This window comes from Theropithecus gelada, chromosome 9, assembly GCF_003255815.1.
Source record: "Theropithecus gelada isolate Dixy chromosome 9, Tgel_1.0, whole genome shotgun sequence".
Classification (NCBI taxonomy): Eukaryota; Metazoa; Chordata; class Mammalia; order Primates; family Cercopithecidae; genus Theropithecus; species Theropithecus gelada.
This window is the reverse complement of record NC_037677.1, coordinates 6,316,848-6,336,427: the sequence shown is the minus strand read 5'-3', so window position 1 is coordinate 6,336,427 and position 19,580 is coordinate 6,316,848. Positions and strand designations below refer to the sequence as shown.

Sequence of the window (19,580 nt, the reverse complement as noted above, 5' to 3'; positions counted from 1 at the left end):
CAGTGGAGGTAATCAAAGTTTCACAAGGAAAAGGGGGTGAAAGCTGAGCCCTGAAAGATAAGGCAGAATTTAAAGATGAGGGGAGGGAAACGGGAGTCTACTAGGGGAGGGTATCTCATGGCAAGATGGAAATGTCATTAGTGAGGGACAGAGACAGGAAGACAGGTGGTGTCTTCTGTGAGCAGAAGTGTCTGGACTAGAGAGGGTCCAGGGAATGGAAGGTCCCGTGAGTCAGCGTCAGACTCCAGAGAGCCTCGAATGCCAGCCGAGGGCCTGAGGATGTCAGAACTCACCAGACCTTAGAGATCACCTTGTCTAGCCCTTCATTTACACACGAGGAAACTGAGACTCAGAAAACTTACCCGCGGCGACGTGGGTAGTCAGTCTCTCGGATGACTGTCATGTTATGTCCACCATGCAGTGGCTTTCTAATTGGGTACTTTGGAACCCCAAGTTTCCCTAGCGAGTCCTCAGTGGCCCCCATATAGTAAGCGGGAGAGAGGAAGTTGAGACTGTGCCAAGGATTTGCCAGTCAGATACACCGGGTGATTGCCCAAACATTTCACCCGGAACTTTAAAAGAGATTCCCTTACTCTTTTAAAAAAGGGAGAAAACTTCACTTTACAATAGCATGTTGTTTGGTCTTTACATTTTTTTGGAAGAACAGAGCCTTTGAAGATTTTCAAGTACTAAGATAATGTAAGTGAAGCACTATCTCAGAACAGGCGGGCTGGCTATGTTTATGAGCAGTAAAAACAAGAGGCCCTTGCAATTGAGATGTGAATGGAGGTCAAGTCCTTGTGAAAGCCTCCTGGAAAATCACTGCATTCCACCATGTTTTCTGTTTTAAAGAACCTTAGGCTCCTTAAAATGCCCTACAACTCGTGGTGACTTCATCAATAAACATCTAGCTGATGTAAGAATAACCGGTAACTACTCCAGACACCCAGGGGACCTGTTACTTTTCTAAGTTAATGTTTAGACTCTCCTGTTTCTTAATGCCCTTGACAGGTTTTATTTAAGTTTGAAAAATATCCAAGTTTCTTTCCTGTCTTGCCAGTGTTCATTTTGAAAGAACAGGAGAAGGAACAGCGCAAAGAGGAATGTACATATGTGCCAGCTCAGAAATTATTAGATGGACCTTGAATTAAATATTACTCCTCCAGCAGGTTTGCAGGAGCTGAGGGTAATTCTCTTCACTCAGATGCCTTGTAGAGTCCAAAGCTGACTGCTAGGACTAGTTTCTATTGTACCTGAGTCCCCACAATGCTGGAATCATTCTAAGAATGCAGCTTTGTAAGAAATGAGACTCGATTGATGGATAATCGATCAAATGACAAATTATCACTGACTCTATGCTATTGGGTTTAACAGACCAGGAGTTATAGTGCACAAATGCATGCATGTGATCATGTACATGTGTGTATATGTGTGTGTATGGCTGTCTGTGTGCCTGGGCTTACATTTGTGTGTGTTAGTGTGTGTGTATGTGTTCATGTCTGTGTGTATGCATTTATATACACCTGTCTGCATGTGTATGCACGTGTGTGTTCATGTGTATGTATGTCTGTGTGCACGTGCTCACACTTGTGTGCCAGTGTGTGTGTGTTTATGTCCATGTGTGTATGCCATCACATATGCCTGTCTGTGTGTGTGTGTGTGTGTGTGTGTGTTGCTGTCTCATTAATCATCACATCAGGAGGGCACTTGGCTCACTTTACAGGTGAGGAAACTGACTCAGGTCTGTCAGTTGCCTAAGGTCCCATCAATAACACGGGGCAAAGCCGGTTTCCAATCAGGTCTATGCACCTCAGAAGATAACGTGTCAGGCTCCAGCAAATTTAGAAAGGCTCCTTCAAGGGAGGGTGTCAGGACCAGGTTGACTTTAGTCAGTCCTGATGAAGGTGAGTAGAAAAGTGAGGTTAGAAAAGAAGGGGCTGGTGCACTGGGAAGCACCACGCCCTCCTGACACAAAAGGCTCATCCCTGGAGACCTCAGGGCTGCTCCTCTGCTCCCTTTCAGCTCTTCGTGCGAGAACCTGAGAAGAGGCTGGGCGTGAGGGGAGACATCCGCCAGCACCCTTTGTTTCGAGAGATCAACTGGGAGGAACTTGAACGGAAGGAGATTGACCCACCGTTCCGGCCGAAAGTGGTAAGGACTCGCTCATGGGCCGCTTGGTGTCAGCCACTCTCCCTCCACTCAGGGCCATCTGCCTGTCCAAGTCACCGCAGCTGCCCACCCCTGCCGGAGCTCCGACTCCCCACCGGCCCCAGTCTCCAGGAGGAATGCACTTCTCTAACACATGTCACTGGGCTGGTGGGGCAGGGAGGGGAGGTCACTCTTGTTTGCAAAATTTAACCTCTGTCATCAAGATGCACCTGCATGAAGAATGGATTGCTGTGTGCCCATGCCTTAGGTTGAATATGAATTTGTGAGGATGACTGTTAAACAAAACGGGTTTTTGCACATGGCGCATACCTACTTAATGGTCCGGTCTGGGTAACCCAAACTCGGACATAAACCCTGCATCCTACATCAGGAATTTTGGAGCTGTTTTTTCCACGATGTTTATTAAAGTATCTGTAAAGTGCTCATGTAATTACATTTCCTGACGGCAACTGTTAGGTGTTCTTTGGTTTAAGGGAAAAACTAACTAAACTGGTGCTTTAAAAAAGATAGGTCTGTACATTTCCATATCCATCCTCACTGGCAAAAGTCATTAAGCTACATCAGCAAAGGCAGAATGACCTGGTTTACCTGCGAGATGGGCCACCATAAAGTGAAGTCAAAAATAAAGCAAGGTTGGGCTGGGCATGCTGGCTCACACCTGTAATCCCAGCACTGTGGGAGGCCGAGGTGGGTGGATCACCTGAGGTCAGGAGTTCGAGACCAGCCTGGCCAACTTGGGGAAACCGTGTCTCTACTAAAAATAAAAATAAAAAATTAGCTGGCATGGTTGTGGGCACTTGTAATCCCAGCTACTCGGGAGGCTGAGGCGGGAGGATTGCCTGAGCCCAGAAGTTTGAGACTAGCCTAGACAACATAGCAAAACTCCATCTCTACAAAAAATACAAAATTAAGTGGGATTGGTGGTGCATGCCTGTAGTTCAAACTACTCAGTAGGCCAAGACAGGAGGATCACTTGAGCCCAAGAGGATGCAGTGAGCTGGGATCACACCGCTGCACTCCAGCCTGGTGACAGAGTGAGACACTGTCTCCAAAAATAAAACTTTTTAGAAAAACAACAAAAAAAAGTCATTAAGAAAGCACATTTTAAGTTATGAATATCACAATTTCTAAAAAAACTAATTTTTAAGAGTGGAGCAAAGTGGTGGGTTTGCCAGCCTTAGCCATTCCCCGTGATTGCTGGGAATACAGGAGTGATTGCCCAGGTAGACATGGGCCATCTGTGCACTAAAGGGGGCCAGGCTCATGGACTTCCCAACAGAGTCCACCCCGAGAACGCACAGGCTATTAGTCGTGATAGTGAATGGCCAGAAGAAGCAGGTGCATCTCATTCCCAGGGCAAGAATAGTTGTTGTCAACATCTGTCCCAACCTCCAGAGACGTTCCAAGGGCCCAACAGGCCGGCCTCAAGCACTCTAACTATTTGTGACAGTACGACATCTAATACGTGGGTTAGTCATTTGTGATAAAATAAACATTTTACCTTGTTTTTAGCTATCAGGACTATTAAACCATGTCTCACCTTCCACTGCAGATTAAAAGCGACTTAATATTTTGCACATAAAAATCAAAACTTGGATCTAAGCTTACCCTAAAGGACATTCCCAGTTCTGCCAGTAGGAAACTTTCCCTGACCTGTGATCTGAGCTGCCGCTGACCTCACAGCCCCAGGGCCCTTGGCAGGTGGGAGGGGCCTGACTCTTAATTTCGCTTCTCTGTGCTCATAGGACGTTCTGTTAATCATGGTTGTTCTCAATCTCGGGACACTGAATTGAACGCCATACTGAACAGCATGTATGAAATAGATGCTTGCTTTCCCTTTCTCTGTCGTTTTGTTTGGTTTTGGTTTTTTTGCCATGAAAACCAATGGGTCAAGTGGTCTGAAAGGACTCTGTCCCAGTCTGTGTTGTCTAAAAAAGACAGCCCAAGATGTTTACTAATAAAATACAAGGGCAGGGGACTGACAACAGCCAAGAATGTCCATAAAAGAACAGGAATATGTAATTGTGAAAATCCTTCTCTCTTCCCATCCCTCCGTTCATACCCCCTCACTCCCTCTCCCCACCACCCTCCCTTATCCCCACCTTGTGTTCCATGAAAACTAAAAAGACAGAGGTCAAATTCAGGCGGATCACTTTTTCAAAGGTTGCCAACCCTGCTTCATGTAAACCATTAATTAGAAACATTAGATCCCATTTGAATGTCTACAGTGGTAGTCTTTCTGTGAATTTATGAATTTATATTATTATGAAGCCGAGGACACAGGATTGTAGCCATGTTCAATGAGAGCTGTGCATGGTCATCTATAGGCACTGCCCCTATTTAGTGTCTCTGCACATGCCAACTTTGCCATAAGTAGATCACAGCCTAGATAACAAAAGTGCAAATCATGAACTTACTGACTGATTTTGCTTCTCTTTCTTTGTTCCCTTAAACTCTGACCAAGAAATCACCATATGACTGCAGCAATTTCGACAAAGAATTCTTAAATGAGAAGCCTCGGCTGTCATTCGCCGACAGAGCGCTGATCAACAGCATGGACCAGAACATGTTCAGAAACTTTTCCTTCATGAACCCCGGGATGGAACGGCTGATATCCTGAATCTTGCCCCTCCAGAGACAGGAACGAATTTGCCTTCTCCCTGGGGACTGGTTCGAGACACTGCTTGGGTTCCTTTTTCAACTTGGAAAAGGAAAGAAACACTCAACAATAAAGGCTCAGACCCGTTCGCCCCCCACGTGACTTTTATCTGTAGCAGAAACCAAGTCCACTTCACTAACGACGATGCCCTGTGTCTCGTCTCCTGACATGTCTCACAGACGCTCCTGAAGTTAGGTCATTACTAACCGTAGTTATTTACTTGAAAGATGGGTCTCCGCACTCGGAAAGGTTTCAAAACTTGATGCTGAAATAAATTATGATTCTTCACCTGGGATCCAACTGCTGATCAATGAAATGCTTGTTGAATCGGGGGCAAACGGAGTACAGAAATCTCAAGACTGAAACGGCCCCATTGCCTGGTCTAGTAGCGGATCTCACTCAGCCGCAGACGAGTAATCACTAACCCGTTTTATTCTATTCCTATCTGTGGATGTGTACACGGCTGGGGGACCAACCCTGGATAGGTTTTTATGGGAATTCTTTACAATAAACAGAGCTTGTAACTTGAGATCTACAAATCCATTCATCCTGATTAACCATGAAATCCATGGTCAAGAGGACAGTGGAACGTGAGAGGGAAGGTCTGCTAGACACCTTCGCTGGTTATCTTGTCAAGATAGAAATGATATTTAGAGTTCCCCAAAGATAGTATCATTTCACCCTCGCCAGTGAAACCTTTCCATCCGCCCATTCTCAGCAGACTCCAGTGTCGGTGGAGTCGTTCACTGCCATCCTCACATTATAACAAGAAAATAAACGACGTGCATAAGTCTCCTGGGAAAAGAACCTCAACCGCTTCTCGTGCCATGACTGGTGATTTCATGACTCATAAGCCCCTCCGTAGGCATCATTCAAGATCAATGACCCGTGCATGCTGTTTGCAGCAGTCAGTCGAGTTTAATTAGAATTCCAACCATACATTTTAAAAGTATTTGTGCTGTGTGTATATTTTGATAAAATGTTGTGACTTAATGACAAACAGGTGGATGTGTAAAAATGGAATTTAAAAAAAAAAAAAAAGAGTCCTCTTAATCATTTACTTCCCCACTTGTCCCCCACAAGAACTTGCTTCTGCTGTGTCAGTCCTCAAAATGTAGCTAGCATTGAGATGATGTTCTATAATTGGGGGATTGGCTGGGCACAATGGCTCATGCCTGTAATCCCAGCACTTTGGAAGGCCAATGTGGGCCAATCACCTGAGGTCAGGAGTTCGAGACCAGCCTGGCCAACATGGTGAAACCCTGTCTCTACTAAAATACAAAAATTAGCCAGGTGTGGTGGCAGGTGCCTGTAATCTCAGCTACCTGGGAGGCTACCTGGGAGGCTGAGGCAGGAGTAGAGTAAGCCAAAGGGTGAGGAAGTCAGGTGACCTTAAGGCAATCGTAAGAAAAGCAAGTCTGCATGATATTCGGAGTCACTAGCCTACCTCATCACACGGCTGGAAATAACTTTAGATATTATATTTAAAATAGAATAATATAAGCAGACTGTTGACAGTCTGCAGGTGTCCTGGGACATTTTCCCGACTTCATGGAGCTCTTGTGATTTTTTTTAAATAGACACTCCCCTAAAATGACACTCCCCTAAAATGAACACTAGTAACCTCATTTAAGGAGATGGAGATGGGCACCATTCAGGTGTCTGGGCCCTTCGTTCTGAAAATAACACCATGACTACAGACCTCTAGTTATGTGAGAAGGCGACACTTGTCCTCCCCTTGCTCCAAATGAAAATGCTCACACATGTTTACCAAATTCGCCTGCTTAAAGGAGGGAGAGGGTCCTTCAAGGCCCTGGATGGGCCAGTGGAGAGCAGGGAGCCCCCTGTTCTGTTCTGATCTCTGCTTTGCATGTGCTGTGAAGCCCTGAACAAGGCATTTCATCTTTCAGGGCCTGCAAGTAATGGGTTGGTGAAGATGCTATCTAAAGTCCTTTCTCACTAGAGCACTTTCTGGTTCTAATCTGAATCAAAATCCTGCGAAGCTGAAAGGTCAGTGAGCAACACTTTCCACAGCAAACACTCATGGATTCCACACGCTGCAGGCCTGGGGGCAGCTCTACCCCACTTTCCTTTCCAACCATCCTCTCCTCACTCTGGGCTCCCACATACCCCTGCCACAGCACCTAACATCCTCCTGACACTCAGAGACCCCAACAGGACCTCCACCAGGAGACAAGTGAAGACTGTGGGCTCTTAGAAACAGGAACCAACACAACTTTTACCCCCTCCACCAGACCAAAATAATGTCTATTCATCATCTGATTTTGTTTGTTTTCTTTTTTTTTATTATTTTTTTGAATTAGAGACAGGGTCTCCCTATGTTTCCTAGGCTGGTCTTGAACTCCTGAACTCAAGTGATCCTCCTGCCTCAGTCTCCCAAAGTGCTGGGATTACAGGCCTCATCATTTGTTTTTAATAAATGTCACCTGTGTGAATCCATCAGATGACTAACAAGGTTACTATTTGCTTCGTATTTCTGAGTGTGAGAAGTACTTATTACTCCCTTCTATTCTTTCAGGGGTCCTCTGAAATTGCTTATTAATATCCCTATTTAATAGGGGAGAGGCCTGGCCAGGTGTGGTGACTCATGCCTGTAATCCCAGCACTTTGGGAGGCCAAGGTGGGTGGATCACAAAGTTAGGAGTTTCAGACCAGCCTGACCAACACGGTGAAACCCATCTCTACTAAAAATACAAAAATTAGCAGGGCATGGTGCCATGTGCCTGTAATCCCAGCTACCCAGGAGGGTGAGGCAGGAGAATCACTTGAACCCAGGAGGTGAAGGTTGCAGTGAGTTGAGATTATGCCACTGCACTCCAGCCTGGGCAACAGAGCAAGACTCCATCTCAAAAAAAAATAAAATAAAATAAAAAATAAGGGAGAGACCTGAGGCCTAGGGAGACCATAAAGGTTACACTAGAAGGTTGAGCAGTGGAGACTTGAACCCAGAACTCTTAGCATCAGATCTTGCTTCATTCCAGGGTACAGGGTTTCAGCAACATCCGTCCATTAGCATCTAATGATTATCATTCAGTAGAGTTTTAAGTGGACTCCCTAGTTCAGGGCCACACCTGGCTTACCCGTCCTGCTTCTAGGGAAAATGGCACGGGGGGCCAGCCTCTTCAATCCCGGTCCTCTCACCACCACTCCCAGTTCCCCTCCACAGTGTTCTTTAGCCTAGACTCAACCTTGCCAATAGAAATGAGAACTTCACCTTGGGGCGTAGTTAAAGGTTTTGGAAAAAGAGAGACCAGTGCTTCTTTTTGGAAGATATGGACTGAGAGTTTGGCTCTTTAGATAGATCCTTTACCACTTCTGCACGTGCTGACAAATGAGGCCTGAGAGCTTTTTGTGCACAAGAGGCTGGAGAGGCTGGCCAGAGAGAGAGAGACAGGCTCCCTGTGCAAGAGGGGCTGGCCACAGAGAGACAGAGCCTGGTGCACAAGAGGCTGGCCACAGAGAGAGGGCTCCCTGTGCACGAGAGGCTGGCCACAGAGAGAGGGCTCCCTGTGCACGAGAGGCTGGCCACAGAGAGAGCGTTGACCAGGGTTTTCTCAGATCCCGTCCAGCAAGACCACGCTTACGGGAGAGGAAGAAGTCACAAACTAGCCAGAGAAGAAGAAATGCCTTTGTTACATTATAAAAGTGCAGGCAGGGGTCCGAGCTCTCAGAGCCTCTGTCTCCGATGGACCCATCAAGGATGGCCACGAGAGGAAGTGTCAGCCTTAAACACCCATAGACCCGGAACATCCCAGAACCCACTCACAACAATGCAAATCAAGGAAGCCTTCTCCTGCCACCTCTCTCCTCTTTCTCTGTCCTTTCCCAGCTTGGGGGAGGGAGCAGAAAGCACGGTCATCGGAAGGAGGGGACTGAGCATGGGCGGATGGAAAATGTGAAGATGCTGACCACGTGCCTTCCCCACTGCAAGCCACCAGCACTGCCCTCTTGAACTAGATGAGAGGACAGGGTCAACTTTAAATCGGTTTTCAATTATTCATGGCACTGCACATGTAAGTTGCAGAAATGAGTCTTGAGGGAGGACCTGAAGGACGTGTCTAATGTCACCGGAAAGGTCACGGGACCTTTGAGATTTCAGCCGAAGTTTGGAAGAACGAGCCCACAGAGCAGGTCTCAGTGGATGGTGGGCGCAAATAATAAAGGTGTTGGTTTGGTTTGGCTTTGTCCTGAGAATTTTGCTTGTTTACACACAGACAAGCCCTAGAGCGACAGCGATGTTGCTCTTGGTGCCACAGCTCCACAGGAGATTTCTTGCACGTGGGGGACCACGTTCTTTACCACCGAGCCTGCCACCCTGGCAGACACTCCGCCATCATGCGCATTTGTTGAGTGAGTGGGTGAATAGGATGTGGGTGAGCACCTGTCTACAATCCTCTGTCTGTGTGGCGCCTGGCACACGAGAATGCCTTGTGGAAACCGCTTCGTCCTACAGGCACTACAGGGTTAACCGGACTTGGGTGTCAGGTCCTCTCTCCTGAAGAATTTTAGACAGAGGCAGAAATAGTTGACGAAGAGAAAAGGCATTTGGTAAAGGCTACAAGGCAGCCAAAGGGATGGGCAGCAGAAGCCAGGAGGTAGGGGCGGTCACAACAGCAGAGACACAGGGTCATCCTGCCACCGCAGTGTGGGTGACTCAAGGAGGGCTAAGACCAGCAACTTCCAGTAAGTTGCTCTCACTTCTCCGGAGTTACTGAGGAGTCCCCAAGGTGCTGGGAGTCTTGCAGGCAGCCCTCCAGTAGTCCTGTGTTGTTCTCTCTGACTCAGGGAACCATCCTCATGGGCAGCAGCCCCCGGCCGAATGCAGTGGGGGGAATGAAGCCACTGGCTGCTCTCCTTCCCTCAGGGCCGTCTGCTCAGTCTCCTGGAGGGTCAGTGATGAGGGGAGGAGCCCCGACTTCCTTGTTTCTCCCTGTGTCCTAAATAAGTCCTGAACCCAAAGAGACTGAGTGTGTCCCTGGGGCATGCGTGTGCCTGTGTGTGTATATCAGAGCAAGACACCACACTGCTGTGAGCACCAGGCTGGCTGACTCATTGTTCCCTACATGCCTGATGTCTGCTCCTGCTCTAGGACTTTTACTCATTCTCTCCTACCAGCCCGAAAGGGCCAGCACATCTCATAAACAACCCCAAAGCCAACCGACGCCAGGCCTGGCTGCAGCACCAGCCTCCTGCACGAGGCCTTTGCTGACCACGCCAGCTGCTGCTGCCCAGAGATGCCTCCTGCCTCTATTTGTCCTCTGAAATATGCATAGTGAAGAGCTTGGCCAAACTCTCAGAGCCGAGAGATATTTGCAAATGGAGTAGGCACCACCCAAGGTCGTTTCTGTACAGCACTCAACTCACTGTCTGAGAAGATCCTCAGAGGTTGGCAGCAACTCCCACCAGGGGGTCATCTGAGAGGCGCAGTGACCACAGTGATCAATGATGTCTCACCATGAGGACAGGAAGGAAATGCCCAGCCAGGGAACCTGTTTTCTGCCCCCAGCTTCTGCCTTCCATGTCGTTTCTTCACTCTACTGAGGATGAAGCTTTGACTATAAAATATGCTGTTGGAATGCACCAACTGCCCTACTCCCAGAGGGCAGGAGGAGAGCTCAGTTTTCCTTGTGGAAAATTCTTGCAATTACCAGCTACTGGGTGAAGTGCTTTGTGTATATTACCTCATTTAACCCCCGACAACAGTCTCTGAGGACACCATCATTGTCTCCATTTTATCAATAAGGACACTGAGGTTTGGAAAGGTTACATATCTTGCCCAGAATCATAGAAGAAGAGCTGGAACTAGATCCCAAGCCTATTTGATGACAAAGCTCATCCCTCTGTCACCATAAGGGGCAGGAGAGCAAGTGGGTATGGAGTCAGGATGCCCGGGTCACACCCAACTTCACCCCCGATGTGGTGCATAACCTTGCACAAGACACTTAAACACTCAGCCTCAGTCTCCTCCTTTCTAAAATGAGTACCAAAAAATAAAGACAAAAAATAAATAAAATAAAATAAAATAAAATAAGGACAGTAATAGTGCTGGCCTCACATGCCATATGAGAAGTGAATAACATCATCTATGCAAAGCACTTGCAAGAGTGCCCAATGCGGAACAGGCACCCGCTAACACAGTATTGTTATTTTACTGCTGCATCCCAACATAAATCATTTAGAGACCACTTTCATGGGAAAAATAATTCTATCTGATTGATCACAAAGAGAGGGGGTATCAAACCTAAATACGAAGAATGAACAAATAAAAAGTTCTACTTTATTTTTCTTATACAGCTGAAAAAGCAAGATACAATTTGTAAAAGTTAATACAAAGAAAACTACAAAAGTAATAACACTGACAGCAACAAGACTGATTTTATGGTGATGATGATATTACAAGGCTAAAACTAAACTACTACCCTCCATGTCAATGTGTCTTAACTACCATGGTGTGGTTCCTTCTGAGTTCAGCATGGTTAGATGAGCACACGTGGTGCAGTGACTCGATCTATGCACCACGTTCTCTACTGGAACTATCAAGGAAGAGCCAGCTGTGCAGTGTGTCTTGATGTCATTCAACCTTCATTTGTCAAAAATGCTTGAGTGCACCTAGGCTCGCTCTTATAGCACATGACAAATTAATATCACTGGTGGAAATGAAGTCATGAACAAAATGCACCACAAACTCTGAATTCTGACACCACCTAACAGAACTTTCTGCTGTGATGGAAATGCACCACCCCTGCACTGCACAGTATGGTAGCCACTAGCCACGTGGGGCTATCATGGGCTTGAAATGTAGCTGAGATGAAAAAACTGAATTTTTCTTTGAGACAGGATCTCACTGTGTCACTCAGGATGGAGTGTATTGGCACAAATACAGCTCACAGCAGCCTCCACCTCCTAGGCTCAGGTGATCCTCCCATCTCAGCCTCCCAAGTAGCTGGGACCACAGATGCGTACCACCATGACTGATTAATTTTTTGAGTTTTTGTAGAGACAGGGTCTCACTTTGTTACCCAGGTTGGTCTCAAATTCTTGGGCTCAAGGGATCCTTCCGCCTTAGCCTCCCAAAGTGCTGGGATTACAGGCATGAGCTGCCATGCCCAGGCTACAACGATTGTTATCTTCAGAAACACTAAGGTCGTATTACATTCACATTACATCCATAAACTAGACCAGGGGCTAAAAAATTCAGAACATTAAAGAAACTTCCCAAAAAATAGATTAAAAACTAGAGCTAAAAAATGTTGGGAAAATAGATAAACAAATTAAAGTTTCAGTTCCGAGATCCAGTGTCTAATTAATAATAATTAGAGAGAAAAAAAGAGATCAGAGGGGAGGAAATCATGAAAGACATAGTACAAGAAAACTTCCCAGGACTGAAATACATAGGTTTTCAGTGTGAACAGACTATTTTGGTGTCCAACAAAACAAATGAAAAAAAGATCTACACCAAAGAATATAATTTTTAAAAATGTCAGAACACTAGTGATGAGAGAGAGAGAAGTTGTTCTGAAAGCCTCCCATAAAAAGCAAAAGACGCCACACACAGTGGATCAGGAAAATGGTACTGGATTGCTCATAGTAACAAAGAAAGTTACAAGACACTGGAACGATGTCTTCAAACTTCCAAGAGAAAATAAATTTGAACATACAATTCTATAACTAGTCAATCTTGATTCAAATGTTAGAATATAACAGAGACACTTTCAGACAAACAATTTCTCAAAAAAATTATCCTCTGCATACCTGCTATTGAGAGGATATATTTTACCAAAAAAGTGGGAGTGAAGAAATAGGTCATCTCAGGGGAGGGAACTGAAGCAAGAGAGACAAAGACACAGGAACCTGGAAACCAAGGATCCCATGCAAGAGTGACTGAAACAAGGGAGGTTCATGCAGTGATTATGAAAAGAAGTTAACACCAGCAGCCGTGCCATAGTGGTAAAGTCTAGAGAACACCCAGTCAGACAGCAAGGGAGTGGAGTGTCCACACAAAGCTCCCTCAGGGAAGAAACCCAACACACAGATTCAAAGGCATGGTGTGTTTAAGTCTATTAAAAGGAGATTTTGAGGCCTAGGCGAGTGGATCACGAGGTCAGGAGTTCAAGACCAGCTTGCCAACATGGTGAAACCCCGTCTCTACTAAAAACACAAAAATTAGTCAGGCGTGGTGGTGCGCACCTGTAATCCCAGCTACTCAGGAGGCTGAGGCAGGAGAATCACTTGAACCTGGGAGGCAGAGATTGTAGCGAGCTAAGATTGCACCACTGCATACTCCCACCTGGGTGACAGAGTGGGACTCTACCTTAAAAAAAAAAAAAGGAGATTTCGGCCAGGCACAGTGGCTCACAGCTGCAATCCTAGAACTTTGGGAGGCCAAGGAGGGCAGATCACCTGAAGTCAGGAGTTAAAGACCAGCCTGGCCAACATGGCGAAACCCCATCTCTACTAAAAATACAAAAATTAGCCAGGCACGGTGGCATGCACCTGTAATCCCAGCCACTCAGGAGGCTGACCGAGGAGAGTCACTTGAACCCAGGATGTGGAGGTTGCAATGAGCCAAGATGGCGCCACTGCACTCTAGCCTGGGCGACAGAACAAAAAAAAAAAAAAAAAAAAAAAAAAAAAAGAGATTTCGGTTCTGTCAGAGATTTGAGAGTGGGTGATACACAGAAACCCAAGCATATTAATAACTATTTTATCAATTCCAAATAAAAGAATACTTTGTTCAAAAATGCAAAGATAATTATAATACATTAAATGGATCCATTGTGAGTAGTGATGATGTAAATGCCAAATTAATCAAACTGAGAGTTATAACCTGACTGAGAGAATGGGAGAGCACGGAGGGTATGTGTATGGGGAATTGATTAAATAAACTATCATCTTCCTTAACAGGAAGCCCTAACATCATCTCAAAATTTAAACATTAGGAAAGAGCAAAACACAAATCTACTTAAGATATAGGAAGGAGAAACAGATAAAGGGTTTTTAAAATATATGTATTTATTACTTTGAATACACAAACACTTAATGTATATGTACACACACGTATACACATATGTACACACACATATAAATAGATTTGATGATAAATATAGAGATAGAAATAGACAAACATAGATAGATAGATAGATAGATAGATAGATAGATAGATAGATAGGTAGATGATAGATAATGGATAAGATAGATATAGAAAGGAGATAAATGGACGAATGGGTGGATGATAGATGGGTGGAAAAATAATACAGAGATAGATGATTGATAGAATAGATAGATGATACATAGAGATAGATGGATGATAGATTGATAGGTAGATAGGTGATTGATAGATAGATAGACGTTAGATAAGATAGATACAGAGATGAGATAAATGAATGGACAGATGGATGGATGGATGAGTGATAGATGGATAAACAAATAATATGGAGACAGATGATTGACAGAATAGATAGATGATATATAGGTAGATAGATGGATGATAGATTGATAGACAGGTAGGTATGTAGATAGATGATTGATTGATAGACAGACAGACAGGCTCTCTCCCTGGAAAGTTGGCAGTTCCTTGAGCTGGGACTGAAAAAGCACAGGAAATATAACTTTATCAGACACATTTACAGGGTTTTTGAGCCTGAGGTTTCAGTTATGACGGACCAGTCCCCAGGCCTCCCTCTGACTCTACGGTCCTGTAATTAGCCACAGGAGTTTGGGTGGAGAGGAGCACTGAGGGCTCCTGAGCTCAAAGCCAGGGGTCGGGTGAGGATTGGGAAAGTCTCTTAAGGAGTGGTGGGCAGGTTTTCCTTCCTCTTTCCTATAGTAACACATGAGAGGGGGAGAAAGCAGGGGAGGAAAGGATGGCAACAAAGAAGGAACCAGACTTTGCTTTGCTTTCTGCCTCCTGAGGACATCAGAGCCGGCCAAGACTGACCTCTGTCATGAAGGAGCACGGATTCTCACCAGCATCCCAAGCCTTCCCTGTCAGGTCTTTGTCGTTCACCAGCATCCTCTGGCAGGAGACGAATGTCAAGAAAGTTTAGTGATCTAAGAATTTTTTTCCAAGCCTCAGAGGTTTTAGAGATGCATCCTTTCCTTTGTTTGTAATACATCCAAAGCTTCTGTGACTTAACAGGTGATATTTTAAAATACAAACAGCAACACGTAATGAATTTTAAAACAAGGATGTTGCTATTTGGAAAAAGTCGGTTAGAACTCTTGCTGTCAAATACGCTTTCAGAAGAAACGAATTTTGGAGAAGCCTGAGGAGGCTCATAAGACAAGAAGACGGGCATCTGGGAGATGACGGAAGAAGGCGCACCTCCGGGAGAGGGCGGAAGAAGGCACACTTCTGGGAGATGAGGGAAGGAGATGCGTGTCTGGGAGATGGTGGAAGGAGACACGCCTCTGGGAGATGGTGAAAAAAGGCACGCCTCTGGGAGACGGTGGAAGTGAAGGGACTTTCGCTGGGAGCAAGCAGTATTGAGAAGCCGGAGATGTAGGAAGGACATTAAAAATCTGAAGTTACTTCAGCCACTGGAGAGCCAAGGGCCACGGAGTGAGAGGAAGGACTCCAACAGAACTCACTGCTTCCCTTCTCCCAGCACATGTCCTGGCAGCTCACCTAGCTGGATACTCTCACCTGAATGTTCACGTGGCCACTCTATCGTCCCACTAAGGCAACACTGGAAGCTCCAGGTCTAAGGCAGCCACCATCGGGGAAGATGCCAGGACAAGAATGGATGGATCAATACATTCTGAGCATCACACTAGCATCATTTTAGATTGCATGCATTCTGAACATCAGAACGGTTATGTCAATTCGAATTTGGGGTCTGACCGAAATTGAACTAGAATGTGGACTATCAAAGTAAAATCTAAAAAGAAAAGAATTTCTCTGCAGGTGCATGTAGTAATCACCACGCGGTTATTGTTTTTTGTTTTGGGTTTGGTTTTTTTCCAGTGCTGCAGGCTTTAAGAAGCTTTGGGTGTCCAAGCAAAGATACAAATCTGAAAAACAAGTGGAAAATCTAACTCCAGCAAAGCCTACTCAAATTTCAGTCTGTATTTCAAAATAACAACGGAGGACATCCACCCAACAGAAATTGGAAACTACCCTGCTGTCACCCTGTCTTCCTCCTCAACCCTCTCCTCCTCCCACTTAAGCACAAGCCACCTATTTCATGTTGCCATGGAAATTGTGCTTGGCAGGTAGTTGTCCCTGAGATAACCTTGGTTATATGGTAAAGTGGAGACCTCTAGTGTCCCAAACTTGTATTTCCTTCAAGAATACATTACAGGAGTTGGTGTCTGTGATGGCGAATTTATCAAGAGGAAAGTTGAACCTGCTGACCAGGTCAGGCTATAAAATGACCAAATCCCAGAGTGAAATAAGAAGAAGAATCTTACCACCTTACTCCTGCAAGAATGATCATAATTTAAAAGTCAAAAAATAATAGATGTTGGCATGGATGTGGTGAAAAGACAACACTTTTATACTGCTAGTGGGAATGTAAACTGGTACAACCACTGTGAAAAACAGTGTGGAGATTCCTTGAAGAACCAAAAGTAGGACTACCATTCAGTCCAGCAATCCCACTACTGGGTGTGTACCCAAAGGGAAAAAAGTCATTCTATGAAAAAGACATTTGCACATGCATGGTCATAGCAGCACAATTCACAATTGCAAAAATATGAAACCAACTTAAGTGCCCATCAACCAACGAGTGGATAAAGAAAATGTGGTCTATATACACCATGGCATACTACTCAGTCATAAAAAGGAATGACATAATGTCTTTTGCAGCAACTTGGATGGAGCTCGAGGCCATGATTATAAGTGAAGTAACTCAGGAATGGAAAACCAAACATCATATGTTTTCATTTATAAGTGGGAGCTAAGCTATGAGGATGTAAAGGCATAAGAATGAAATGATGGACTTTAGGGACTCAACAGGAAGGGTGGGAGGGGCCTGAGGGACAAAAGTCTACACAGCAGGTACAGTGCACACTGCTCAGGTAATGGGTGCACCAAAATCTCAGAAATCACCACTAAACAACTTATCCATGTAACCAAAAACCACCTGTACCCTAAAAAAACTATTGAAATAAAAAATTCAATTAAATATTTGAAAAAGAAGAATCTTTGTATTTTGCACTCATTGTATGTCTGGTCAACCATATCAAGAATCCAAATGGCTATACCCTAATAAGTATTTGATTCCCACAGATTTATTTGCCAAATATTCTATAAAGTGGTCCATTACTTTTTCAAAAGAAGAAAGCAGGCTAGGCATGGTGGCTCATGCCTGTAATCCCATCACTTTGAGAGGTCGAGTTGGGCAGATCACCTGAGGTCAGGAATTCGAGACCAGCCTGGCCAGTATGGTGAAACCCCATCTCTACTAAAAATACAAAAAACTGGCCAAGCATGGTGGCAGCACCTGTAATCCCAACTACTTGGGAGACTGAAGCAGGAGAATCTCTTGAACCCAGGAGGCGGAGGTTGTAGTGAGCCGAGATCACACCATTACACTCCAACCTGGGCAACACAGCGAGAGACTCTGTCTCAAAAAAAAAAAAGAAAGAAAGAAAGAGAGAGAGAGAAACATTAGCAGCAATTGTCAACAATGGGGCTTCATTTATAACTTGACCCCAACAATCCCAGAATAGCACACAGAAACATATGGTTCTGGGGTTCTCAGTACAGAGGGAATTCTACAATGGCAGTGACCAAACTTTAGCCACTCATGTCCAGTATGACTTGTTCCCTCCCCCTTACCACAAGCTTGTTCTCACACCTTCACCTCCTTAAGCTAAATTAGAAAGTTCTTAACCTGAAGTTCACGAATGAGCTGAAATTTCCTGTAAATTTTGAGTAGGTGCGTATATAGGTATTTTCTTGGGATTAAGATTTTCTCTTAATCACTAGGTTTAAGAAATTTGATTACAATATGTGTTGGTGTCATTTTCTTCATGTTTCTTGTGCTTGGGGTTCATTGAGCTTATTGGGTGTGTGGATTTAAAGTCTTCATCAGGCTGGGCATGGTGGCTCACACCTGTAATTCCAGCACTTTGGGAGGCCAAGACAGATGGATCACTTGAGCTCAGGAGTTGAAGACCAACATGGCCAACATGGCAAAACTCCATCTCTACTAAAAATACAAAAATTAGCTGGGCATGGTGGCTCATAACTGTAGTACCAGCTACTCAGGAGGCTGAAGTTGGAGAATTGCTTGAACCCAGGAGACAGAGGTTGCAGTGATTGGAGATTGCACCACCGCACTCCAGCCTGGGTGACAGAGAGAGATTCTGTCTCAAAAAAATTAATTAATTAATTAATTAAAATTAAAAAAATAAAGTCTTCATCATACTTGGAAAGTTGGAGGCCATTATTTCTTTAAGTATATTTTCTGTCTCCCCCTCCTTTGGGTCTCCAATTGCATATGTATTTGGCCACTTGACGTTATCCCATAGTTCACTGATGTTGTGGGGGTTTTCTTTCTTTTTTTTTTTTTTCCTTTGTCACTTTTATCTCAGGGTCTTGGATAATTTCTACTGCTACGTTTTCAGATGTACAAATCTTTACGTCCTTACAAATATTTTCTTCTGTAATATCTAGTCTCCCATTAATCCTAATCAATGTATTGATTATCTCAGACATTACAGTTTTCACCTCTAGAACTTTAATTTTTAAAATATATTTTATGTCTATACTTACTGTGTTCTATACTTCTAGCTTTTTGAATGTATGGAATGCAGTTATAATAATACATTGAATATCCTTGTCTATGAATTTTATTATCTGTGTCATTTTGGGATCAGTTTGATTTGTTGATTTGTCCCCTCCTCGTTTATTTTTCTGTTGCTTTGTGTGCCTGGTAATTTGCGATTAATGTTGAATGTTGTTACTTTTTCTTTGGTGAGAACTGGACATTTCTGTATCCTTAAAAACAGTTTTGAGCTTTGTTTTGTGATGTGGTAAAGTTACTTGAAAATTGTTTGGTCGTTTCAGATCTTGCTTTAAATTTTATTGGAAAAGATCAACAAAATGTTTGATCTAAGGGTGGTTTATCCCACTGCTTAAGATCCCCTGCAGACCACAGGATTTCTCTTTCTCTGGTCACTGTCCTGTGAGCCCCAGCTGCCTGGGACCCTCTGGACTCCCTGCTCTACCTACACGACTCAGGGAAACTTCCAGAGTCAGTTTGAGATCCCCATGCATTTGCCATGCCCTTGAAACCTTCTCCAGGTAGGAAAGTGCTACAATCTTGGGGATCACCTTATTTGCTCCCCATCTTTCAGGGACCACTGAGATTTTTCTGACCTGATGTCCATTGTCGTCAGCACTGTTATGTCATTTATTTTGTTAGATTTTGGTTGTTTCAGGTGGGAAGGCAAATCCAGTCCCTGTTACTTCACCTTGGCCAGCAGTGGAAAGCTCAAATATTTTTCTTTTAGCTATTTAATCCAGTGCTTCCTAGTGTGTATGTGGGTGTGTGTGTGCGCACAAGTGGAATTTAATCCAGTGTTTCCAAGTGAGTGTGTGTGTGTGTGTGTACACAAGTGGCATTTAATCCAGTGCTTCCTAGTGTGTATATATGTGGCATAATTTTTTATCTCCCCATGTCTACATTTACCTAAGGATTAAAAATATTCATGTTGAAGAATAGATTGTTCCAGAAGAGCCCAAGGAATGTAGGGAGGTACTGTTTTTATTGCTGACATT

The 19,580-nt window shown here is 44.5% G+C and overlaps 1 protein-coding gene across 4 annotated transcripts in view; it reads left to right on the top strand.

Annotated features, from left to right (window-relative positions):
* Window positions 1-5,874, top strand: part of PRKCQ (protein kinase C theta) — a 144,388-nt gene extending 138,514 nt beyond the window's left edge. Inside the window, exons 16-17 of one of the 4 annotated variants that reach the window (XM_025395714.1) lie at window positions 2,023-2,151; window positions 4,634-5,874. In XM_025395714.1, the coding sequence (XP_025251499.1) occupies window positions 2,023-2,151; window positions 4,634-4,789 (285 nt within the window). In that variant the 3' untranslated portion in view covers window positions 4,790-5,874. The remainder of the gene's footprint in view (window positions 1-2,022; window positions 2,152-4,633) is intronic. The other 3 variants (XM_025395715.1, XM_025395717.1, XM_025395716.1) reach the window with 3 other exon arrangements.
* Window positions 5,875-19,580: the final 13,706 nt, after the last annotated feature.